This window comes from Gadus morhua, chromosome 6 (genome assembly GCF_902167405.1).
Source record: "Gadus morhua chromosome 6, gadMor3.0, whole genome shotgun sequence".
NCBI lineage: Eukaryota > Metazoa > Chordata > Actinopteri > Gadiformes > Gadidae > Gadus > Gadus morhua.
Window position 1 is genome coordinate 13,902,976 of NC_044053.1, and position 27,335 is coordinate 13,930,310.

The 27,335-nt window shown below is 45.6% G+C and overlaps 2 protein-coding genes across 3 annotated transcripts; one reads left to right on the plus strand and one right to left on the minus strand.

Moving 5' to 3' along the window:
* Positions 1–11,643, minus strand: zfand5a (zinc finger, AN1-type domain 5a). Of its 2 annotated transcripts, none has more exons than XM_030358264.1 (6): positions 11,619–11,643; positions 3,781–3,942; positions 3,060–3,162; positions 2,829–2,914; positions 2,272–2,403; positions 1–2,129 (listed from the first exon to the last, which is right to left on the minus strand). In XM_030358264.1, the coding sequence occupies exons 2-6, from the start codon at positions 3,938–3,940 to the stop codon at positions 1,981–1,983; spliced, it is 630 nt and encodes a 209-aa protein (XP_030214124.1). In that variant the 5' UTR covers positions 3,941–3,942; positions 11,619–11,643; the 3' UTR covers positions 1–1,980. The 2 variants fall into 2 exon arrangements, with proteins under 2 accessions (XP_030214124.1, XP_030214123.1); XM_030358263.1 differs by lacking the exon at positions 11,619–11,643 and adding an exon at positions 7,285–7,579.
* tmc1 (transmembrane channel-like 1) lies at positions 11,523–26,486 on the plus strand. The gene is made up of 19 exons (XM_030359249.1): positions 11,523–11,534; positions 17,158–17,621; positions 17,737–17,955; positions 18,457–18,547; positions 18,645–18,726; positions 19,030–19,136; positions 19,266–19,364; positions 19,522–19,664; positions 19,753–19,897; positions 20,249–20,443; positions 20,548–20,727; positions 20,816–20,965; positions 21,157–21,285; positions 21,394–21,461; positions 24,125–24,364; positions 24,551–24,676; positions 24,770–24,848; positions 25,044–25,179; positions 25,392–26,486. Exons 1-19 carry the CDS (start codon positions 11,523–11,525, stop codon positions 25,613–25,615), a joined length of 2,889 nt encoding a protein of 962 aa, XP_030215109.1. The 3' UTR covers positions 25,616–26,486.
* The last annotated feature ends 849 nt before the right edge of the window (positions 26,487–27,335 follow it).

The window sequence follows — 27,335 nt, forward strand, 5'->3', positions numbered from 1 at the left end:
AAAGTTAGAACATGACCAGGCCATGTAATGTCTCTCTGTACATAGTTTTATTTACATGATACAATTCTGTCGTAATGCTGGATAGCAAGATTATATGTAATACATAAATATCAACAGTTTGTTGTTTTCTTTTTTTGTACAAATTTGCATATAACTAAGAATCATGAAGGGAAAACTCAAACGGATACAAACGTATTTTGATGAAATTTTAAATAAGAAACCTCACATCCTGACGATGAATAAAATGGGATGAACACAAAGTCACAAACGTACCCATGTTTCAATGTATCAGGCAGCCATGACAAATAAACTTACACACACACACGCAAACCACACGCGCACACACATACACAAACACACACACACACACACACACACACACTTCTTGGCTCCATAGCCAATGCAGGGGACAGCTGTTAGATATGACGGGGAAGTTACGTTGAATCCTGTTATCTATTAGTTTTCAATGAAAAAAAAGAAAAACTAGATCTGGCATGCTCCTGTAGTTCTGTAAACATGTGCTGTTAAAACCGGGTAGTTCCACAGACAAATAGATTGGGGGACTACACACCCAACTACACACACACACACACACGCACCCAACATCACACGCACACAACACCTGTGTCACACAAACTTTTGTTAGAGCATAAACAAAATAATAATAATACATAGCTTGGCTCACATACCCTAATTCCACAAACGCACTGCATACATGGTGCTAACGTCAGTACTATGCCAATAAAAGAGGAAAATGACACACGATTTGATAAAACAGAAAATAGTCTCTCAGTGGATTAATAATCACCAAAAAACACTAAATGAGTGATGCTATTTCATTCGATTATTAGCCTTTACACACGTTTCCAGAGTGAAGTTCAACCATGCGCTTATCCCATCCATTCACGCCCGATAATAATGATGTGCTGTTTATCCATCCATCAAAACATTCCATACATCCTGGAAACTGCAACAGGATCAGCACACAGCCCCCGACACGAGCCTCGGTGGGAATTACAATCTGAGCTCAGACCAGTCCGGGTACCTCCCTCCCAACCCCACCCACGTCATTTTCCTCGAGGTTGGCGCAAACAAACACTTTGGCCACACGTTCTCATGTACCTCCTTCACCAAAAGAAAAACACTACCTCTAAGCACTTTTTTTAAGAAACGCTAAAATGTCTGCACTTAGTTGTCGTGCAGGGCGGGCTAGACGACCTTGGAGGGAGATGTAGCAATATGACACCTCATCCGTCCCGGTGGAAAAAGCAGAAGATGAAAACAAGTTGAACGAAGGGAAGATATCAAAGCTCAACATGGCTGCCGTGAGGTAGGTAAAGCCAGGAAGGACGCCGACAAACCTAAAACTAAGCCCCTTGTGCATCGTCGGGCTCGGATGGTAGTATGGTTCACTGTTGTCAACGTACCCCCAATGCAACAAAAAAAGGAAAATACACAAAAGATGGGACAGAGGTTTTGGTGAACGAGGACGTGGCTGCTTGCTGCGCGGGTACAGACACCCGCCCTCTGACACAGGACAAGGGAAAAGGGAAAATGGCTGCCTATGGTTTGGCACAAAATGGCGCCTGGGTTAGGTTGAGAGAGAGAGAGAGGAGCACAGCGCATCCCGGACAGTCACCCGGGGCTGCGCTTCATAAGACAATATATATTCTAAACAAAAGGATTCAAACAGCGGCAAAGACAAACCACAGAAGAAGAAAAAAAAAAAAAGGGCTAACACTAATGAATCAAAAAAATAAAGAGAAAAGTGATCATTCATGCATCTCCCTCCGACAGGATGTCTTCTCTTTTTCCTCTTCTCTTTTTTCTTTTATTTTCTCGAGGCTGTTTTGGAAAACCGAGTCCGTTCCTTACGCTCCGCCCTCGTGCCAGTGCTCGCACTACAGTCTTTGTCGTTGTCCTGGATTCCGTCGTTGCCGCTGCGGTTGTCCTGGTGGTCGCCGTCGTTCCGTGGAGCGCCTATATTCTCTGGATCTTGTCCGCCACCACAACCGGGTTCTCCTTGCGGATCTTGGCCGCGGCCTCCGCCTTGTAGTCGTAAGGACAGCTGTGCTTGTCCGAGTACCGGTGGATCCCGCAAAACAGGTTGCCACAGCGACAGTCGAATCCTGGTGGGCACAGTGGACAGCAGTGTCAAAACGGTTTGAAATGAACAGCAAGACGCTTGCCGTTGGAAAGAAAAATCTGTTTTGGTCTTTGTATAAAAAAAAAAAGAGAATCAACCCCTGCACTGGTCGCCCGCGTGCTTACCTGTGAGACCAACTTTCTTGCGGCACATAAAACATCTATTCTTCTTGGGTTTGGGGGGGTCTCCCTTGCCCTCCTCGCTGGAGGATGAAGAGGAACCGCCACCTGAGCCAGAAGCGGTCGGCTGGCTGACGACTGTGTAGCCAGCGGGAGAGGCAAAAAAAAGGCAAAAAAAAAAGTTAGTCGTGCTCTGTTTGCTTTGCTCACAGGGAGACCATGTCTGCATTTATCAGTAACTGACCAGTATTTTAAGTCCTCCACTATAAGTGTCTGATATCCCATGAATTAGCCCTGCGTGTGAGTGTGTCCTAAACCGTTCGTGCTTGGCAGAAGACAATGTGGTAGTCTGACAGAGCCCTGGTATATCACTTCCAAGAACGTACTCCGGTTCTAGGAGGTATTTTTAAAAACAGGCCTATTTTTAGCCACCCTCTGGGTCTTGAAGGCTGTTAAGTAAAACCCGGCAGTGGGATCAACGGGTTGCGGTGCTGCGCCGAAGACTAAACTTACACCCAGCCTAAGTGGGTCGCAGAGAGGGGGCGTGCTCTCCCCAGTCTTACCGGGGTCCAAGGCTTCAGGCTTGTCCTCGCTAGAAATGCTCATCTCTGTCATTTGTTGGGTCACAGGTAGCGACCCGTGGAGACTTCTGAATAGAAAACACAGACCAACAAGAACATTATAGAAACACATGTAGGCCAGCGTACGTGTGATAAACAAAACACCAATCAATAGAAAACAGAAGAGCTCGATCATCAAATTGCTCGTAGCACACACACAAACAGTGAACTGACCTAGACATGTTGGGGGAGGACACGGGGGATGCGTCCACCTTGGCGAGGCTAGCTTCTAGTCTCTTGATAGCCGCGGCCTCTGAGCTGGGGCTGCCAAGAGAGCCTGTCAGGAGAGAACAGGTCAATCAGTCACACATGAGAGCCCCTTGATAAGACCCCCCTCTCACATTATACCAGTTTTGACTACGAGCCCTATGTACGGTATGTACTACAGTGTGGAAGACCACATATTCCAATACATGGATTGTCACATTATTAAGCACAACGCGATTAATAACAGCGTGCATGGTACGAGTGGGGTGAGAGGTGGAGCCTAAAACAACAGTCTTGTCTTCTACTCGTGTAATTCACTGTACTCGTGGTTGGGAATGGACAAATTGCAACAGGTTTATCGGGGAATAGGGGGAACAACACTGGCTCGTTTCGACCGGATGGCGGGCCAGAGAGCAGGCGGTCCAACCTCGAGCACGTGAAGCCGTGCAGAACAACAGCTGCTCCTCGTTACCCCGAGTGGAAAAGGGGAGGGCTGAGGGGAGCAGGGAAAACAATGTCTATATTCCCACGTGCTTCGCCCTCTGTACCCGCACAGTACTACTGTCCACCACTCACCACACAGGATCAAAGTGTGCGTGCATGAGAGCGAATATATGCGAGTTTGTGCAAGACGGTGAATATATGCGAGTGTGTGTTTGTTTGTGCGCATGGCATTGCATGTTCTCACCCATAGGTGTGAGCGGGCTTATGCGGTCACTGTTCTGCCCTCGTGTCAGGTGATCTTTGTAGCACACGGAGCACATGCCATTGGTTCTGGGGTTGCCATAGAAACCACAGCCAGTGGCACAAAGCATGGGCACCTGGCTCTGGTTCGTCTCCTGGGCCATTGCTACAACACAAGGAAAGACAAAGGGGGAAGAAACATATAAGACGCGTGTCTGTGTAGACATGCTCGCATCGCAGTTATTACACAACATATCCTTTTTAGGCGATCAGCAATTCACCCTTGAAATTATGCAGTGTTTGCAAAAGTTTAGCTCAAGGTCAACTCATGGTGGGCTGATACGGTAACAAATAACAAGAAAGGAGCAGTCTTTTATATTAAACATAACAGGAAGCACCTTTTTTCCCAACCAGAGCCGTTAAATGGTAGCCACACAATAAACGGTTGTGTGCGACTCCCTCAAGAACACATAATACTCTGTTCAGCACCTTGGCAACAGTCGAATCCCGCACTTTGCATTTGTCGAGCCCCTTTACAGTCACACTGTCTTAGTGAACTCTGTGTTTCCTGTGCTACAGAGAGAGAAATGGAAGACAGCCGTTTGCATACAAGCAGTATCAGCGATCGCCGTTATCTTCATGTGTGCTTAAACCGGGACGTCAATATCATGAGCAGGACTCTAGTTTTAGGACACAAGACTTTTCAAATAGCTTCACGGTTCTCCAATTGTCCCACAATGCTGACACTGAATGTTTTAAGAGCTTACTCACACAGTCACGCGACTATGTCTTATCACAACTCAAAATAACCCTGTGAATTACTTTCAGATTATACACTAGACAAGCATCAGCAGTAGAGGGGAAAATATAACCAGCTGGTTTCAACCACGGCATGCTGTGTAGCGAGGACTTACCGGGACTTACCAGCGGTACACAAGGAACAGCGTAATTCAACCACCGCCCTCCCCCCCTCCCTCCCACCACACACTCATTTTCCCAGAACATATCTGGGCGTAAGTTAAGGAAACGTGACAGAGAGGGCTGTGACGTCACACAACCACACAACACAAGAGGAAGTGGGGTAAATTTGGAAGTTTGCTTCATGATACCGAATAGAAAACTGACTAGTCTTGTCAAGAGGTAGGCACTATTTTACGTATTGTGCTGACTGGCCACGTTTAAGAAGGTGGGTGTTATTTATATTCCATGGCAGAGTTACTACCCACATGCACACCTGATGCCAAGCTATTTCCCAAACTGTCTTTTTGATGCATCTAACGACAAACAGCAAGGGCCCCACTCAGCAGTGATCTCATATTACACTTGGGAGCACCGCCTGGGCGGCGTTATGCTATAGGCACAACAGCTGCTTCCCTGCCTTGTTTGTGTCGGGGCTGAGGGCTGCTCCTTGCTCACGACAACACTCCAGTTAAAACACAAAGCAGGCAAGTGTGTTATTTACACATGAAGTTGAAAGCCCGTCCAACAGAACACTGTTGTCAGGTCATTCAAGGTGACCTGACCTCCAGTGTTGTGCCTGAACGCGTTCATTGAATGATAGTTCATGAACTCGTTCATATTTTGGGCGAACGTACTGTATTGCTGCCTGATGAAAGTGACTGAACTCTTTCACGGCATGTGAACGGCACGCTCACTCGGTTTAAGTTCGTTCAATAGGGGGGTTATTTGTTTATCAACACGGAGGATGCGCGCGCAGAATGCTGTGTTTTTCCTCACAGCAACATATTGCAAAAAAAGAACTATGAACTAGTTAATTTTTTGGAACTGTGAAATGGAAATTTTGAAATATGAACGTTTAATTGAACTAGTTCATTTTAAAAATTTGTGAATTGAACTTTTAACCAGCTCACGTAGAAAGTGAACTTTCCCAACACTGCTGACCTTTATAGACAAACAACATCTCCACCCGCTGCCATCTATTCCGACAAACACTGGCGGGTCTGTCAACAAAGGGTTTCCTAGGAAAAGCCCACAAAGCATTTTGCCTGGATTGCATCACGTGTCTGACTGTTGTAAAAAGTTACAGGGCCTTTTTTGTTTTGGAAATAACACACCGCCAATATGGATAAACACAGTCGCTGTAAAGGTGAAATCTATCACCGGCTTTGAATAGTGGTGAAAAACGAGTCACGTCGGCGCACAATGGAACAATGGACACTATGAACACAGCTGTCACGAGCTGAACGTGCCCAACTGTCAATCAAACAGCACGTGCGTTGATAACTTTTAAGATACCGCCAAAGCAAACGGTTTTTATAGTCCGATACGTGAGGACGACGATCGTATCGGAACTCACCCACTCGGACACTGCTCTTTAGTGTGTCCATGGAACGAAAAAAACTGGTGAATTGGGGGGTTTCCCGTACATTTAGCAACCATTAATCATTTACCAGGGCCTTTCGTTACCTGGGACCATCGTACTCTGAAACCAGATAAGATGTCGTTACTTTGAGGCAGTTAAACCGACCACGAAGGCACGAAATCTAAAACGAATAAACGTGGCTATTCTGATTGCTTATCGAAACGACAAACGAGCACCCGTGCCCAAAGCCAACCAAACGTCACGTTTATTTTTAACGTGATCTAGATCGTAATTAACGCAATGTCCCTTTAATTCGAGCAATGAATGAAAAGAAAGGCATTGTTCGTGTACCGACCGCAAGCCGAGCTCACGTTTCAAGACAGGGCTGAAAAACGACTGAGTCACACCGAGGAAGAGAATAGCCATCTCCCACCATGTCCCCGAACGATATTATCGGTGATAAACCATACGAATTATAGAAACATCAACTGGGGGCGGTGAACCGAGTGTACGGCGGACGTTGGGGATCCATCCCGGAGTCCAGACGTGGATCTGTTCTCCCTTTGTTGATTCCTTTGTCTGCGTCGTCCGGCTTCCTGTTTGCTCGCTAGTCACCACCAGTGCTTGTTTATCGTGCATTTATTTTCGGGAAAGACCACGTAGAACATATCCCCAATGTTCATCTCCGTCCTAAAAACCTACAAATAATCGTAGTTGTATCGGATTATCCCAAAAGGTCCCTCCCAGACTAATGATGCTGAACAGACCATACACACACGATTGTAATGTCAACACAACATGGTTACTTTTAACTAAATTAAACATCGACCCGTTCGTAATTTCGTACTACTGTCGTGTGGCTGTGATGGTTTCGATGTTCTCGAAGGGGAATAAATCAGCTGTACCCTGGTCCCCATCCCCCAGCCTGGGGAAGTCACAGATACCCCTCGCTGCTCACTCCCTTGTTTTTCAGCCAGACGAGTCTCCTTCGAGGGGATTTCACCCAGAGAAGCCAGAGACAACTTTAACTAACAACGACTTGTTCATCCAAAAAATCGTCCGATGCTGGGGTACAGTTATTGTCAACAGTACAGTGGTTTGTCGGGCAAACGACCTTTTGTTAATCCCGTGTCTTAACCAATACCCATTATTCGGACAAATAACGGGTCGTCTCTGGGAGTTTACCTGCAAAAAGATGATGATGAAAAATTGCGATGAGAAGATGTGGAGTAGCGCAGTCGGGTTCCGCGTATTTTTGGCCAATCCAGGTCTTTTTTCTTGGTAAATCCTCCGGGTCTAAGATATATTTGCTATAATTACGTTGCCCTATCTTGTGTGTGTCCCCTCTCTCTCTCCGGTTCTGTATCCGCTGAGCCCTCGACGATGTTTGTTTCCTTCTTTAGTAAGAGGCGTGGTGGATGACGTCATGGGTGAAACGGCGCGTCGTCATTGGCTACCCGCGGTGCCCCGGAGCGATAGTCCTACAATTTGCAGAGGTGGGTTGGGCTTGCGCAGAGGGCAGGTTTGCGTTATCTATTCGTCATCCTCCCACAAGGACACACTATTTTATTGTGTAATCCTCCGAAACGCGTCGTGGCTGCCGCCGACCTGGCTGATGTTGTTCATGATTAATTAGAATAGTATTAGTATTAGTAAGAATAAGAAGCCGCCTATTGTAACAATAGGCTTCTTGCGGGATGAGATGAGCTGGACGTCAACATTGTTTCCAGTCCAACAGACAAAACAAGTTTGTATTTCATTCCTAGAAGTAATCCGGTTCCGAAGCCTTCCGTCTGTGTTGACAAGGAAGTGTTGCCAAGGGGGGCGATTGCATCTGGATGACAGCAAACCATCACAAACATCATCCACAACAAATTATTTGATAATTGACGACCTGTCTCGTGGTACACAATCCTTGAAATGGAAGTTGTAAACATTTCCGGAAAGCACTATCACACCCCTGTTTTTTATAACTGCATTGCATTACCTTTAGTCATTAGATATTTCCATACATAGTTAGGATATATAGACTGATATCAGTAGTGATGTTCCTGTACTGGCCCTGTTTGATGACACCGTGGGGCTAACAAGCTGAAACATATCCCTTTTGCTTGGAACGCCATACACATCCCCTAGGGCATGCGGCACTGCGCATGAAACAAAACATACACTACCGTTAGGTGAGCATAACATGGTTGTATGTGGGATGGGTAAGAACAAAGTCTGAAGTGTGTGTGTGTGTGTTTTTCTTTTTTTCGATATTCTTATTACTATGACATCATACGATTGTGGAAAGCCAGTGTAATACATGGCCAATTGTAGAGAGAGTGGGTCCCTTACATCACAATCACAAGCTTATCCGGGAGAGGACAATATGTGTATATGATTCTGACTACTCACACTTCCATAACACATGTACACACACGCACAAACACAATCTCAGCAGGCTCCACTATTTATTATAATTGAACCAATTATTCTAAACAGCAAGCTGAATGTAATTGGTGTTCGTGTATTTAGGAGAGAGCGTACAGAGTCAAAAGGAGGTCAAGACAAGAGAAGGCTGAAGCCGAGTGATTTGAGAGTGAACAATGGATTGGCTTTCCAACACACATTGAGGTACAGACACGCAAAGTACTGTACTAGTATGCCAGCAGCCAGGTAACGGATATTTCCGACTCCCTTCCTTCTCTGAACGAAAACAACACAAAATGTTTGGATTCTTGAATAAACCAGCATGACCATTTTTCTTACATTTTTCAATGGGCAAGGTTAGAATAAAACTGTATCAATGTTTTTATATAGAGTATATCAGCATTACAAGGTTATAGTGTACACGATGCATAACACAAGGAAATCCATAATTGCAGGCTTGTTTCACCTGTTGGTTTGCCTTTGTGTCTCTGCATGGGTCTTCCAATGTGAGTGTTCTCCTTAATTCTCAAAATGGTTTCCTTTATTCTCTGGGTTCAGCTGTGGTGGTTGGCGTTTATTTGTCTCTGGCAGCTTTAGTCGAGGATGTGCTGTGTGAAATCATTATTTCTTATGTGGGCTTGTAACGCCCCCTTGAAACTGTAACTGGCATACTGTGATATTACAATACATCTGCTGGATTCCCCGCACCCACTACTGGGGATAATGCCAATCAACAGTCGAACTGAGTGACGGCTTTCACAATGTCAATAGAGACAACGAAATGAACAGTGAATAACCTTGATACATCGGCCGGTTCGTTAAGATGTTCCTGATCGGTCACCCAGACTGTCCAGCGTCTTGCTCTCAGATACATGATAATGATTGACTGATCTGTTGTTCTTATCCTGAACATTGACACACTGCGATTATCTGTTTTCATAATAAACAGCAATAGTACATTGATCTATAAGAACAGCATATGCAAGATTTCTTCCTCGGAACAACTCATCTGATACAATATGCGGTGGAAACATTGATATCATAGAAATGGGTCACATGACGTTCCCTGCTTACTCTCTCTGATTGCTTTTTGGCAGAGCATCATCCCCCGTCTAATTTACATGTCATTTGCATACAGTGTGTCGAGAAACACATTGGAACTTGAACACGAAGATGAATAAACAATACTATGCAATAGATGTTGACAGTGCTCCCATGACTTCATTCCTACTTTCATCATCATGTCACACCCACAATAATCCAGTCGTGTGATTTGAAACTGAGAACTAGAGCTTTTCCAAGAAGGTAATTTCCCATAATCAAAAAGGAGCAAAAGAAAGAGGATCACACAGGGACATGTGCATGTGAAGTGTTATTCCTCTTAGTATGTGAAGGTTCATGGCTCTGAGCAGAGGGAGGCGGCAGAGTGGGAGTGGGAGGTGTCGCGTATCGCTGCCCACCCCCATACTCTCTTCTTGTGTTATGGTTTGGCTTGTGTGTATGTGCTCATGGGGGTTCAGACTGTGTTTGGTGGTGTTGTGTAGTCTAGTTTAGGGGCAGGGGAGATACATGTCTTGTTGACTGATTAACATGAGTTAAGTCACTTTTGTTAAGACAATAAGACACTGTTATTAACCACTAAGATATCTTGTGAAGATAAAATGTAATAATACATGTTAAAAACCTCTTTGTGTGTCTATGTATTGGGGTTAATGTGTCTTGGGAACGAGGGAATTTTAAAATCCTTATTCATGAACCTGTGTGTGTTCATGTGTGTGTGTGAACATTGTGTTCTGTGCAGTTCATCTGAATCTGGGACAGCCTATCCCTAGTTACCAGGCAGATATTGTCCAGACAGCAAGCACACACACACAAACACGCCCACACACACAGTTGGCCTGTGTGTGGTGACAGTGTGGGGAGGCACTGTTGATAAAGGGGCTGGTTGGAACTGCAGCTTATCCATTTACATAAGCTGTGTGCAGGCTTGATAAGCTCTGCACTGAGCCTGTCCAGCAACACCACTTTTAAACTTGATCCTTACCACCTTCATTCCAAACTCAGTTGCATGTGCAGCCACAGAGCAGTAGTGTGTGTGTGTGTGTGTGTGTGTGTGTGTGTGTGTGTGTGTGTGTGTGTGTGTGTGTGTGTGTGTGTGTGTGTGTGTGTGTGTGTGTGTGTGCGCGCGTGCGTGTGTGTGTGTGTGTGTGTGTGTGTGCCAGAAAGGGGGGGGGGGGGGGGGGGTCATTATAGTTATACATTTGCAAGAGAGGTATGCTTTTAATCACATGCATAGTATCAGTTTTACTCTCACTTCTTGTATCTGCTTAACTAAAAGTCAAAAGTGAAGAAATCGACAGAGAGCCAGCCCGATACAAATACATGGAATGGGTAAATGTGCTGATTCATCTACTTTCACTGGTCCGATTCATATTTTCTTCCATTCGTTAGGATGCAAGGACTGGTGCTGTTTTGCTGTCTCATGACCGTCATCTCTAGCAAGGGGAGGAGTCTCTGCCTGACACACTTCTCTCTCTTTATGATTCATCCCCCCTCCCTTCCTTACACACACAGACACACGCCACTCTTGATGGCTGGCTGTGTGTTTGTTGTTTTCTCTCTGTTTGACAAAGAGTGATTGACAAAGAACATAAGAGGAGTTCTAATGTGTCTCTGTGCGTGCGTCCCGGTGAACCCTTCTTGATATGACCTGTGAACCAATGGGATTGTCTCATGATGGCTTTTGCTCTGTTGTTTTGACCATGGCGTGGGTCTTTTGAACCTGTGTACACGCCTTACTGTAGGGCAAGCTTTTTGAAAGATGATAGGTTCATGACAACTGTGTTGGTCTGCATGTGAGTATTAAAGTGTATTTGTTTGTGTGTTTGTATGCATTAATGACTCTTACATGAGTCTGAGGCAGTCCGTGCCTTTAGTTTATGTTTTACGTTTCATCAAGAGCGAGTATGTGTGTGAATTGCTTATATGTATATTGGTATGAATACACTATGGACTGTGAGGTAAGTGTATGTCAGTGTGATTGACCTTGTCTGTTTGTGTGTATGAGGTTGTGTGTATGTGTGGCTCATGTGAAGAGCACTTACCGTTATGTGCATACGCGTGTGCAGAGCAGATGTCCTGGGTTCTGTCCCCCAGACTGGCTGGTCTTTGTTGCTGCTCCCTCGTGCAGATGGGATGGCCACGTGCTGCTCTGTCTGCACAGGAAGACACGCCTCCGTCTCTGTGTTTCTGTCAATCGCCGCAGCAAACCCCTCCCCTCGGCCACGTGGACCCCGCCCCCTCCATGACAACGAGGGGGCTATATTTGGGGCATGAGGTGCATTCCTTACCGCAGGTTTACACACAAAAACACTCAAACTGCCTCACACACACACACAAACAAACCCTGGCACACTTGCTGCACGCTAAGACAGTTTCTTTCTCCTACACTGATCATTTCTCACCGCACATTTTAAGACGTGCACATAAAAATAGTTCCAATCATGACATCCCCTTAATTAGCTCATTCCTCTCCACTCCCAGGCCACAACTGCAACACTCCACAGCAACGTGGCTCTCCTTCACACTTCTTCATCTCTCTTCTTCTTCTTGTCCTCGTATTTACTCTTCTCATGTTTGTATTTCTCTCTCCCTCTCCGTCTCTCACTGGACTGGCTGTGGCCGGCTGGGGTGTTGGGTTTCCTGCTCATGTGTTTAGTTTTGTGTTGAGGGTCCTGCGCTGCTTCCATACTGGGGCAACATGAACTTGAGTGTGTGTGTGTGTGTGTGTCTGTGTGTGTGTGTGTGTGTGTGTGTGTGTGTGTGTGTGTGTGTGTGTGTGTGTGTGTGTGTGTGTGTGTGTGTGTGTGTGTGTGTGTGTGTGTGTGTGTGTGTGTGTGCGCGCTTCAGACCAAACAGGAAAACTGATTTCACTTCGAGCCATCCTCTCTCTCTCTCTCTCTCTCTCTCTCTCTCTCTCTCTCTCTCTCTCTCTCTCTCTCTCTCTCTCTCTCTCTCTCTCTCTCTCCTACTTTGCTTTTTTACATCTTCGCTTTAAAATGATTTAAAAAAAGGCTGTTTTTAAAAACCTTCCAAATGTATAGTACGGGGTGTGATAGAATGTATGTTTGTTGTTGTGGTCTGTTTTCTCTTACTGGTTACACCGAAGAAACAACAGAGGCCGCGTCCCAAATAATGGTCATTTATACTGGGTAAACGGTAAAAGAAGGTTTAGATGAGACAACGTTTATTCAAGCTCTGTCAGTAAAATGGGTTCAGAGTCCTAGTTTCGGCTAACAAACCTGTGCTTATCTCTCTCCCCCTCTTTGGCTCTCTCTCCCTCCCCCATTCCGCTCTCATCCCTCCCTCAAAAACACTGGAGCGGTTTGGCCCGAGGGCTTCCTGCGGTGGGTTGAGTTAAGTGTCAACAACCCAAAGGAACAATATTGCTCAACAAGCATGAGCTATCATCAAAGACCGGAGAGCCCCTGTCAGACCTAAAGGAGTGTGCAGTTGAGAAGAAGACAGGGTTTTATGCTTCAGAAAAACGACTTTCCTTTTAACCCCTGTGTGGACAATCTTTAGGAGGTCAGGAATATTTGCTCAACGCTAGCAAGGGATCCTGATGAAAATAATAGAACCAGTTTGATTGAGTGGAAAGGTTGAGCGCTATTCGTCAGCGACGAGAACCCCGGGTGCTGTTGGTCTCTAATCATCCGCGCACAAATCACTCAGAGTCACGCTGAGAGTCAGCTTCAAAGTCAATGCCAAAAGTATCAATTTACTCTCAACCATCTCTGGATCACGTGCGGTAATTACCCAGGCAAGGACTCAAACGCTCACTCGTTTTTCAAGTTGTGAGGACCCTCATTTATCTTATAGTTATCTGATGCAAAGAGTCTTTTACCTGAAAGATAATCAGTGTCAGATCTGTTGTTTAGGCCAGTTTTTCCTCAAATGGTGGGTTAGGGTTAGGTTAACAATTTAGGACACCGTCCTGCCAAACCTTGATCTTTAAAAAGAAGCCCATGAATTAACTATAGCTTCATTGTAAATTTATGTTTCCAAGGCTTTCTAGTTTAGCCCAAATGTAGCAGCCTTTTGTTTCTAAATGTTGGTAAATATATTTAGTAATTTTGTTGGTGACTTCATGGCTTATGAAACATGAGGGACCTGAGACTAGACCTTTTGAGAACCATCGGCTGAGGGTGTAAAAGTTGCAGGTCTTTAAGGCCATCCTCTTACCAAGCTTACAAAGGAACATATCAATCTCAGAGTCTGTTTACATTGGAGTGGCACGATTACAAAGACAGACACAAGACCGTGCACTTACACGTCAACAACCGTGCACCCTTGTTTACAGGTCAACAATCAATCCAAATCATGCTCAGTTATCACACACACACACACACACACACACACACACTCACACACACTCACACACAAATAGACAAACCAAGAAATAACCTTTCTAGTGTTGACTGGTAATACAAAAACATATATACTATCCCAAGTGTGGGGATAAATTACAGAGGTAATTACTCCGGGTAGGCCTATACAACACTTTGGTTCAGGTTGCGTGACCTCCTTCACCTTAACAGTCATGGATTCCGAGCTATCTGAGCTAACATTAGCGTGGGAAACTGATCTCTTTCTCTTGCACTCTCCACTGAGACAACAGACTGCGTGCATCCAAAACAAGCCTGTACCATTTTAACAATGGTTTGAAGTGCATGCAAACAAAACATGCCATACAATAATTATTCACAAATCAACAACACACACACACACACACACACACACACACACACACACACACACACACACACACACACACACACACACACACACACACACAACACACACACACCAACACACAACAGACACAGACAGACAGACAGACAGACAGACAGACAGACAGACAGACAGACAGACAGACAGAGAGGCACAACCACACACACAGTAGTGTACTGTACTGTATGTTTTCAGATCAGGAGTGCTAGCTCAATAGCACTCTCTAGAGGCACACTGGTTTACTACACTGTCTAAATGGCTGCGTCATTGAAATGGTTGAAACTAGTTTCCAAGTTTCATCTCTTGACTAGTGGCGCCCCATAAGGGTAGGTTGTGGAGTCCGTGTGGCCCGGACAGACATATGTCTGCCCATCTGTGCTGGCACCACAGACAAAATAAGCCCATAGTTTCTGAGTCACATTCCACGTTTTGGGGGATTTTTCCAACCTTTCAATCATTGTCAAGTGAGAGGTGGAGATATTATGGATACTTCTGGAGGTAGATAGATGAAACACTCACACATACAGACTTAACACGTGTATCTCAGCTCGAAAAGACATGCTGAAATTGTTGCCTTGTTTTCTGTGAGATTGTTTTTAACATGATTATAGCTGTCTATAGCTATAATCATACATAATGACGTACATCGATAGATACGTTATTATTAAGTAAACTTAAGAGTAGACCAAAATCATTAGGCAAGAAGAAAAAGAAAGCAATGATCTGCTCATGAGACACCACACACACACACACACACACACACACACACACACGCACACACGCACACACGCACACACACACACACACACACACACACACACACACACACACACGCACACACACACACACACACACACACACACACACACAAACCAATAAGACACACACACATAGCTGCATAAAAGCACTCATAACTCCTATGAAATATTCATAGCGAGTGAAATCGCATGGCTCTAGGGTTTCCATGGCGTCATTGTGCATGTTTCGGGTCGACGGTCGGCTTAAAAAAAAACAAAAAGCGTATTATGCCACAGATGCGAGTAACACACCATGAACAACCCCCCCCCCCCCCCCTTTATAACAGCCCTTATCAAAGAAACACACACACTCACACACACACAGTATATAAATGGAGACTGGTACCTGACCGTCTTGCTGAAATGGTCTCAGATGGGCTGATCCGTCTAGCTTTAAGGTAGCAGGTCAAGCAGGAGGGAGACCACTGCTATAGTTTCATCAGTGCCAACTGCACACAACCTGCTGGGTCCTGGCTCTGCAGGAGTTGGAGGCGACAGGACCATCACACAATATAAAGAAGATGCCCAAGGACCATCTCATCACTTCAGAGAATGACAGTAAGTTCACCCAAGCTTTCAATTCATACTGAGGTTAATTTTTTATATAGCATTCTTTCATGTCAGTTACATTCTTTCATGCATCAACATTCATCCTTTAGAAATTCCATTTTGTGGTTCACGTTTTAATCATCAGTACAAAGACCCACTGCATATAGAGAAAACGTCAATAATCATTCTAGTTTAAAAGTATGGGTTTTGCATCTAGAAGACACAATGTTTTACATGTGCCAAAGCTGTACAGTTACCTAAAATCTAAATCTGAAAGGACAAAAAATAAAAGCCAATTGTAAATGCCCCCAAAAAATCGACTGAATCAACCAGCCGGGCGGCCGAACAACACACAGGGCGACCCGGCCTCTCCCTCGCATTCCGTTCCCTGGGCCAGCCACACGCTCAGGTTGAAGGCTGCAGCCCTGCGGGCGCTGCCCTCTGGCCCTTGGCTGCCTCCCCCTCCCCCCCAGGCCTTGTCTCACCTCGTATCAGCCCATTGTCGGCCTCCTTTGTGTCCCCCCGATGCACATGGCAGTAATGAGCCACGAGCCCCGGCCACTCCGGTTACATCCAAATGACACTTCAAAAAACAAACAGACCTTCTCTTCAATTCTACCTGCTCTAATGGTCTGCTATGCCCTCCTCCTGGTAACCTTCTCACCCCAGTAGTGGGGTGGGGTGTCTGCAGGTAGACCCTTAGTGAAAGCTGGATCAGGGTGACGCAGGAAGGGATAGCGGTAGTTATTACAAATACATTGGTGAGGTTTTCCTAGGAAATAGAATCATAACTACATCTTGGATATACATTATAATAAGAATGATGTATAACACAAAAATATGTTTTAACATAATTCATAAATCAATAATATTTGTTGGGTTTCTCCTACAGTTGGTATTGAACTGGAAGATTCGGGTAAGTGTCCTCGGAATGTCATTGTATATATTATCAACCCTTCCCATTTATTTTTTCTACCTGAATGAGTAGATCTATAAATACATGGTGGTGTTGTGTTTCTTTATTGGGAGACCCTTAATCTGTCCTCCATGATTGTAAAGGGATAACTGGGCGGGGAGGAGGGCTTGTGGGGGGGTTGGGCGGAAGGGACCTGACAGTCACAGAGGTGATGGCAGGTGGCTGCCATTGTCCTCTTGTTCCCTCGTCTACCTCCATGCACCATAGCTCAGCCAGTGCTCTGTGGATCCCCCCCGCTCTGTCCACACATCCCTTCTCTTTTCATCTCACGCGCATCCCATGTCCATGCAGTTCCCTTTGTCCACCCATCACGACCTGTGTCCCCAATTATTGCTGGATTAGGAACACGAAAACACATCAGGAGAGAGGGAGAGAGACTGAGAGACGCACAGAGAGAGAGAGAGAGAGAGAGAGAGAGAGAGAGAGAGAGAGAGAGAGAGAGAGAGAGAGAGAGAGAGAGGGAGAGAGAGAGAGAGAGAGAGAGATTGAAATTCATAGCATATAGAGAGAAGATCCTTATGTTAATAGTATAACACGTCTGTCTTAAAAACAGGGGAAGGGTGTGATACGCGCAACGGAAAACCCACCTCAGGGAGAAAAAGGAGGAGACGGAGAGAAAGTAAAAAGGAGAGAAAGAAAGACGAGGGGAGAGGATCTAGAAATGCACAACATGCTGTTGACTCTGGGGAGAGAACAGAGAAAGAGAGACAGAGGAAGAGAAGGAAAGACAGGGAGGAGAAAGCTGAACATGTGCAGAGCCTGGACAAGTCCAAAGTAAACAGTAGGGACTTTGCTGCCAAGAACAAGAAGAATCTAAAGAATGAAAAAACAAGGAGCAAAGGGAGATCAAAGAGAGAATTAGAGGAGGGAGAAGCCAAGCAGCCACAGAGGAAGGGATGTGCCAAAGCAGAAGAGAATGAACAGGACACCTGTGAAAGAGCAGGGAAGAGGAAAGGAAAGAAGAAGAAGCACCGCAAAAAAGTTGAAACCAGGTACCGCAACCGGTAATGTTTTTGGGTCAACAAATAGTTCACAGCCTCAATTTCATCCATGCCTATTACTAGATATGTGCCACTATTTCAAACAACCCCTGTGTCCCTGTCTCAGCTCAGAGCAAGAATCAAGTGAAGATGGAGACAAGGAAGGAGAGGGGGAAGATGAGGAGGTGGAGGAGGAGGAGGAGGAGGTGGAGAAGGAGGTGAGGCCAGAGACCCTAACCCCAGAGGAGCTGGAGAAGCTGAAGGAAGCGGTGGACGACAAGAAGAAGCTGATCCAAGCGTTAAGGGGGAAGCCCTGGCCTATGAAGAAGAAACACTCCACACTGAGGTCAGCTCATCCACAAGTTACAATATCATAGTGGCTAGTGTTTGGTGTGTTGAGTTAGGGTCGGCTTAGCTCAGGAGGTAGGGCAGTTGTCAATCCCCAGCTCCTCCTAGCTGAGTCTTGATGTGTCCCTGAGCAAGTAACTTGAACCTAACTGCTCCTGACGAGCTGGCTGTCGCCTTGCATGGTTGACTCTGCTGTCAGTGTGTCAATGTGTATAATAACTGATGTAAGTCGCTTTGGATAAACGCGTCTGCTAAATGCCCTAATTGTAATTGAGTTTCCATTTTAGCTGCAATCGATTCCTCAGTAAGTCTTACGAACATTTTGCCCATGGCTGATTTCAGCAAGACATTTTACTGTAGTTGGAAAAATGGTAGCCTTCAAAAAAATTACTTTTAGTCTGGATATTCAAAAGTCCAATATTTTGTATTTTTTATAGCAGTGCTATGTTCTTCAGTTAGAACTACACAGTATATATAATACAGTGATAACCTCTTGCAGAGAGTCCCAGGAGTTCTTAGAGAAATATGAGGGAGCTCTGGGGAAAGGAAAAGGCCGGAAGCTCTATGCATACAAAGTCATGATGAACAAGGTCAGGACACATCGGCTGGACTGGAGGCCAATTAGTAGACTATGAAATCCCACATGCTGTTTTAATATCATGTATGTGGATGTCTTATATCTTTCAGAAATGGATGAAGTTTAAGAGAGACTTCGAGAACTTCACAACTGCTTGTATTCCATGGGAGATGAAAATCAAGGAGATCGAAAGTAATTATGCAAACAACATCAATATTATTCCAACCTCTTGCTTCCCTTCTAACTCTAACTTTGTAAAGGTATTTTAATTGACAGTAATTATGCAAATTAAATATATATTCTTCAAGCCTCTTGCTTCTCATTCTACTCTAACTTTGTCAAAGCTTTTTCATTTATAGTAACTATGCAAATGACATAAATATTCTCGAAGCCTCTTGCTTCACATCTAAATCCAACTTTGTAAAGGTATTTTAATTGATGCAATGGAAAGTTAAATGTACAATAAAAAGCTAACAAAACGTTTTTGTTTTCCAGGCCACTTTGGCTCATCTGTGGCCTCCTATTTCATATTCCTGAGGTGGATGTATGGCATCAACATGATCCTGTTCGGTCTGACCTTTGGTCTAGTAATGGTACCTGAGGTCAGTGCTTTTGGTTTGATATATTTAGACAATATTGGAGCTCTAGTTCCACTCAGCTCAGCTTCTATCTGTCTCATCCACAGGGTACATAACTCAGGCTTCTTGCTTTTGTCCCTCCCTCTTCCACAGGCATTAATGGGCAGGCCGTACGGTAGCATGCCTAGAAAGACTGTGCCCAGGGCAGAGGAGACCAATGCCATGGACTTTGCGGTCCTCTGGGACTTTGGGGTCAGTAGTGTTTATGTACAGCTTTAATAAAGGGCACGTGTTCTTCCAGCACATATCTTAGTTATTAAAAATGTTTGTGTCTATTTTGATGAATACATCATTCTATAATCATCACCATTTAATAACTACAAAGTCTTAAATGAATGCCATGTTTCAGGGTTATGCCCAATACTCAGTGCTCTTCTATGGTTACTACAATAGTCAGCGCGCTATTGGCTGGCTCAAGTTCCGCATGCCCCTCTCCTACTTCCTGGTCGGTGTGGGTACGGTGGCCTACAGTTACATGGTGGTCATCAGAAAGTAAATATGTCACCTCTACAAGCACAAATTAATCATATATTCTATATGTCTAGCTCAAGCATCAATGATGAATGAATTTGGTTTACAGAATGGCACGCAATGCCAATGAAACTGGGGGAGGGGATGAAAACAGTTTCAACTTCAGCTGGAAGACATTCACCAGCTGGGACTATCTGATAGGAAATCCTGAGACGGCCGACAACAAGTTTGCCTCCATCACCACCAGCTTCAAGGTCCAAACCCCACAAAATGTCTTTGTACTTGTGTACTTGTGTACTTGTGACATAACATTATCTTATCCTAGCAGTCTTTGTTGTGTACGGGGAATGGGTTAACCTAGCGATAGTTAGTGCTTGGCACTTGATTCTATGAACATCCTTACTGTACCGACAGCAATATATTGTTGTTTCTCCTTCTTCCTTCAAATGTAATTATTGTAATTCGCTTTGGACAAAAGTGTCTGCTGAATGCCCACAATGTAAATGTAAATGTAAACCTAGTGAAAGATGCTTTTGGCTGCGGTATGCAGCATGTGAGCTGGATATAGAACCTATTCTGTAACTGTCCATTTTGTTTGATCCCAGGAGGCCATCTTGGAGGAGCAAGAGAGTAGGAAGGACGACAACATCCACCTGACTCGCTTCCTGCGGGTGCTGGCCAACTTCCTGGTCCTGTGCTGCCTGGCCGGTAGTGGCTACCTCATCTACTTCGTAGTGCGGCGCTCGCAGAAATTTGCCCTTGAAGGATTTGAAAACCACACCTGGTGGGAGCGGAATGAGGTACACATGATAGAGAGAGAGAGGAGGCTGGAGTCCAAAGGGCGAGTTCCTTCATGGGAGGTGCTGGACACTCCTTTAAGTCTGAGGTGCTTGTGTTTCTTCAGGTGAACATGGTCATGTCCCTGCTGGGGATGTTCTGTCCCATGCTGTTTGATGTCATCAGCGCACTGGAGAACTACCATCCCCGCGTCGCCCTGCAGTGGCAGCTGGGCCGTATCTTTGCTTTATTCCTGGGCAATCTGTACACCTTTATCATCGCACTCATGGACGAGATCAACCTCAAAGTGAGCAAAAGGATTGGCTGCACTGAAAGCAACATTAATGTGGCTTTAGACGGCGATTCACACAAGGCCCCTTTTGTTTTACTCGCAGAGAAAAGAGGAGGATGTGGTTCAGTTCAACATGACCATGTGGGAGGCTAGTCTTCATAACAACACCGCGGACAACAGCACCGCCCCCCCCCTGTTCACCCACCCTGCCGATGTCCCCAGAGGCCCCTGCTGGGAGACCATGGTGGGGCAGGTCAGTGTCTGTCAGTCTGGGTGAGATGTTCACATGTGGAAGAGCATTAGTTGGTCGATCGTCAATTTAGAATATACACATTTTATAATGTGTGTATTTGTCTGATTGATGGAAATATGTCAAGTGGTAAGGGATGCAATGCTCTGGTGAGAGATGCAAGTCTAAGCGTACATATGGATCCTTCTCTTTAGGAGTTTGTGAGACTCATCATATCCGATACGATGACCACGTACATCACACTGCTGATCGGTGACTTCCTGAGAGCCGTTCTCGTTCGTTTCCTCAACTACTGCTGGTGCTGGGACCTGGAGGCGGGATTTGTGAGACACCGGTTTTGATTCGTCCAAAAGATTGAGGTCCGAAATCCAACATTACATGTAGAAAGCTCAAACAATTCATCATCCTATTTTTTCCATCCTTTTCAAAAGCCATCTTACTCCGAGTTTGACGTCAGCGGAAACGTTCTGGGATTGATCTTCAATCAAGGAATGATTTGGTAGGATAATCATAAATCATATTTCAAACAAATCGTACATTTTGATAAAAACACTGTTGCACACCATTTTAGTCAGTGGTGGTCTGGTGTTTCATTCAGCAAAATGTACAATTTGTATCAAAATGTGATTGTCCTTTTAATTCATTGTGCGTTATACCTCCTAAATAAATAGGAGGGAGGCCGCACTGCATAAATACATTTTTACTTTTGCACAGATGCGTTTCGGCGTGGGCCTTCTTCAGTGTACAATGTAACAGTGTAACCAGTCTTAAAGGTCCCATGACATGAAAATCTCACTTTGTGAGGTTTTCTAACATAAATATGAGTTCCCCTAGCCTGCCTATGGTCCCCCAGTGGCTAAAACTTGCGTTTGGTGTAAAACGAGCACTAGCTGTTCTGCTCGCCTTTGAAAAAACGGAGGCTCAAGCGCGCTGATTTGGAACGTCTGTGCTCATGACGTCATGAGGAATCTCGGCTCCTCCACTTACTCTGCCTGGCCCGCCCAGAGACGTTGGCCCGCCAATGAGACTCGACCGTGCGAGCGCCATATGTGTGTGTGAATACACACACTGTAACGCAAGTGTTTCTTGTCGGTTCTTTGACGTGTCTTGTATTTCCACAACGAGACTGTCGTGGGGGTTATCTGAGCCATGTTTGAGAAGGAATTGGGGGAAAGGAACTTTGGTTTGACTCGCTGAAGTACATGAACTGCGACATGCCGCCGGTTGCCGCGAGGCACCATCGCCCGGCAGCGGGCAGCTGGCAGCAGGCAGCGCGCGGTTCAGTCGACTTCAGGTTGATGTGAAAGTGGAAGAACCAGAGACGTCGCAGAACCCGACAAAGTCGTTTGTGATTCATAATATCGTCTGGAGGCGCACACAATATATTATATGATATAGATATCTATGTATTATATGATATTATTTAGATATAGAGCTCCAGGACTGTAACGCAAGTGTTGTACACTTCCTTGTTATTTGGCGCATAACGCGTCGGACTCTCGTCTCTGGTATTTCTACAACGAGACTCGTATTGGGGGTTATCTCAGCCAAGGTTGAGAATGAATTGGGGGGAAAGAACTTTGGCTTCGACTCCCTCAAGTCAAGAACATGAACCACGACAAGGAGGAGAAAGGGATCTTTGCCGGGCAGCGCTTAGGCACCTCCGCCTCCGGCGGTGGTCCCTCAGCGGGGCTCAAGCGGGGGACATTCGCCGCCAACAATCCCTTTCTCCTCCATGTCGTGGTTCATGTTCTTGAGGGAGTCAAAGCCAAAGTTCCTTCCCCCCAATTCATTCTCAACTTTGGCTGAGATAACCCCCAATACGAGTCTCGTTGTAGAAATACCAGAGACGAGAGTCCGACGCGTTATGCGCCATCACACCAACAGCAGAACGGTTATCCAAATAACAAGGAAGTGTACAACACTTGCGTTACAGTCCTGGAGCTCTATATCTAAATAATATCATATAATACATAGATATCTATATCATATAACATATTGTGTGCGCCTCCAGACGATATTATGAATCACAAACGACTTTGACGGGTTCTGCGACGTCTCTGGTTCTTCCACTTTCACATCAACCTGAAGTCGACTGAACTCCGCGCTGCCTGCTGCCGGCTGCCCGCTGCCGGGCGATGGTGCCTCGCGGCATGTCGCAGTTCATGTAGCCTACTTCAGCGAGTCAAACCAAAGTTCCTTTCCCCCAATTCCTTCTCAACCATGGCTCAGATAACCCCCACGACAGTCTCGTTGTGGAAATACAAGACACGTCAAAGAACCGACAAGAAACACTTGCGTTACAGTGTGTGTATTCACATTGATGTGGACGTTGAAGAACCAGGAACGTCGGAATATCGGCTCACACAGCTTTTGGCCGTGATAATATGTATTATATGATATAGATATCTGTGTAGGCTATATGATAATATTTAGATATAGAGCTCCAGGACTCCCGTGTGTTCTAGAATATTTACAGAACACGGCTAAAGGCTGTGTGCGCCTCGCCATTGCGATACATCCACTGTAAACAGAGCGCATGGTACCGTCCCTGGCTGCAAGCTGCTCAGGGCCACACCCCCACCCTCCTCCTTGACACGCCCACCGAAACAGCGCATTTGGGGGAAGCTCAATGTGCGACTGGCTCGGAGTGGCTGTAACTCTGCACCACGGCTGAATTTCAGGAACGTCTTTGAATACTGTGTTAGTTGCCCACTAATACCTATATTAAAGAATACATAAAATAGCATGTCATGGGACCTTTAAATACCCACACCCATTAACACACCCATTGACAACACTATGGTTCCACGTTCAGGCAATGCAAGGGGGTTACGGACTCCTTACGTCCTTGCGGACCCTCCTTGCGTCCACCGCAAGGGCCGGACGTGCGCCTCCAAAAAGTCATAACCTTCCGTCGAGGCGACGCAGCAGCAAGGGCTGTGATTGGTCCTCTGACTAAAACCCGACGCAGAACCATAAACGTTCTCGGCCTTGTCGAAGCGTCTGCGTGGTCATTGCGTTGCGGGAATGTGGGACCATAAAAAGGCCTTAGTAGTTTGGAAAATACACATTGATTGCCGCCTGCTCCTCTCCTAACTTACATTAGCGTTATCCCTCCTAACATCCCCCCCCTCCCCCCTTCCCCGTTCTGCCCTCCAGGATGGGGGCGTTCTACGCGCCATGCCTCCCGGCCCTCAACGTGCTGCGGCTCCACGTGTCCATGTACCTCCAGTGCTGGGCCGTCATGTGCTGCAACGTACCCCAGGAACGGGTCTTCAAGGCCTCGGGCTCCAACAACTTCTACATGGCCATGCTGCTGGTCATCCTCTTCCTGTCCACGCTCCCCGCCATCTACACCATCGTCACCATACCGCCGTCCTTCGACTGCGGCCCCTTCAGGTTGGACTACTTATGTTTTTTATCGAGATGGTTGTGGAGTTGATGGTTTGCACTGGTCCCAGTCTGTCAGGGGATCAGCACACAACATGGGATCAGTGTCCAGTGTGCACTGATCCCATGGTGTGCACTGATCCCCTGACAGACTGCAGCGGCCGTCGTTCAGTGGTCCGGTCTCTTCTCCCGTAGTGGGAAGGCTCGCATGTTTGACGTGATCCAGGAGACTCTCGAGTCGGACTTCCCAGCCTGGATCAGTAAAGTGTTCAGCTACGCCGCCAACCCTGGCCTTGTGCTCCCCTTCATGCTCCTCATGGTGTGAGTAAAACTCCAAGAAGGTTAACAATTTGTGTTTTTACTTTCACATGGTCCTCCTGACATATCCAATGGCTTTTTTTTGTTTGTTGCCAGATTGGCCATCTATTATTTACAATCCACATCCAAAAGCTACAAAGAAGCTAACGTGGAGCTAAAGAAGAAGCTTCAAATGGTAAATTAATAAAATATATCAGCATATTTACCATGGCTTTTCATGGCTGCAGCTAAACTAACCTCCACCAGATGGTAGCAGAGTACATCGTAATGTTCCACTCTCTCACGTGGTGATGAACATTTTTTAGAAAAATAAACGTTCCATGCTAGGCTTTCGTATAAGTGTCTAATTGTATGTCGTTCAATTAACCAGCAAAATGAGGAGAATAAAAAGAAGAACAAGCGCGCGGCCCTGAAGGCTGCCATGGAGCTCGAGGAGGCCAGGAAGGCCCCTTCTTCCCGCACTGCAGAGCAACACTACAACCCTTCACACCAACACCGACGACATGGTAACAACTGGATTAGGCCAACTAAACTTCTTAATTAACTGTAATTAAGTTGTTGTTCATGACTCATGCTGCTGCTGCATATCTTGCGAACATTAAAGTTAGGGTTAGGGAAAAACCATGAAGTGAGATAGCATAACTTCACGTGACGTGAAACGTTCGGTTTGATACATTAGGCTTCCAAATGTTTCCCGCCTCCCCCCCTACCTCAACAGACATGGCAGATAGCCGAGCTGGGAGCTTCAGCTCGGATCAGGGCAAGAACGGCGATGACCAGGCTCCTTTCACGGACTGCAGACGAAGTAAACCCGTGAAAGCCTCTGCCTCCTCCCGTGGTCGCCATGCCAACCAAGGAGCGACCGCCGGGTACCCAGCCGGGCACCCGAGGCAAAGTGAACCATCCAGGCTGCAGAGAGTCGCGAGCACGCAGAGACGGTGATGAGGATGTGCGTGTTTGTGAGCGCGAAGATCTTTGCTCAGAAAGTAATATGCGGCGTCATGCTGGTAACTTGGGATGGCTGACATCAGGACAGAACATTTGAGAGGTTATTTCACGCTTTCTATAAAACATAGAAAGCAAAACATTGGACCCCTCCATTGGGTCACAAATTTCGATTACTGTATATCCTTAATTTATTATAATTAAGGATATACAGTCACCACTTCACGTGGTGACATGACCCCCTGATATTTCTATATTTGTAGTTATTTACAAAGAAATAGTGTTGATTTGTATTTTCTAACCTGATTTCTAAAGTCCTATGCTTTACAAAAACAATAAAATGATAAATCTCTACAACTTTCATAAATAAATGTAGCCATGGCTTAAATGTTAAGTTGTTTAACAAATTGCAACCTTTATTGACCTAAAAAAGAACAGTGGCAATCCAGCAGATCTAAAATGACCAGCCAGCCAACCTAGAATACACTTGAAAGTTGGAGACCATCTAACGCTTTACAAATTAAAAGCTATTTTTCTTTCTCGTCCAGGTTCCACAAGACTGATAACAAGATCAGTTGTCCTATTAGAAGTAACAGTTGTAAGTATATGAAACAGCTAGTAATGCTACTGATACTAGTGGTTGTTCTTCCGCGGACGTAGTTCACATTACATTCACATTACAAAATCACATAATTTTCAAGTCAGCTAATGTCTATAATATCCGTGAATACGTAGCCCAACCAGCTGAGGATAATTGGAAAGCTTCCTAACTGTTATCTACACACTCTGTGTACAAATCACAGCCCAAACAACCCCATTATAGCTACTTTATGAATATTTGTTATCAGAGTTGGGATACAACAGTGGAAACTAATTCCCCCTGGCCCTGGACCAGTGGTCACTTAGCATAACGTTCTCTGACGACGGATCTTGTGTCCTTAACAAATCATTTTGGTCCTCTCTGTTCTCGCTGGAAGCCTCGGCCATTGTGTCAATCACCACCTGCAGCCATTTTATCAGCGGGTTACGTTACCTGATAAGGATCTCTGTCTGGAATGTCATTGCCTTTTACCATATAATGCGATCTATTTTGTTATGTGTGTGCTATGCAGTTGTGATCATTCATATTTCCTTCACTTACTGTCAGATAATGTGGCAATATTTTGAGTTCCTGATACCACCCCTCCCGCCCCCCTCTGGAGGTCAGTCTGGAGGCTCTGGCTGCCTCTCGGTTCAGAGAAAACGGGGAACAATAGTGCCCACCGACGGGCATCTCCATTACCCCGATATCAGCGTTGTGCCGCAGACCAGCGTCTCTTATTCGCGAACAATTAGAGGGCAGACAGACTTTACAGGTTCACTCAAACTGATTTCATTCCATGGAGGGGCGTGCAGCTGGGGATGCTAGTTAATAAGGGTTTTGGTATGGTTTAATAAATGATATGATGTAGGGCAGCAGGCTCCAGAAGAAAACAAAGAGCTGAGACCCTAACGTAAACATCCAGTCTACTCTGAAGGGCTTCTGGAAGGACTAGCAGTCCAGGCATTTGAATGGAAAGATAATAGGCGAAAGTATCAGAGGAGGAAGGTTTTAGAGGAATAGGGGAGCTCAGCGAGGAGGGGAGTGGGGGGGGGCAGCGTGTGGCCCCTGCACTTTCAGCCAGCAGCTACCGACAAGTGTGTTGTGTGACGTCCTTTGTGTGAGCTGCAGCCCCTG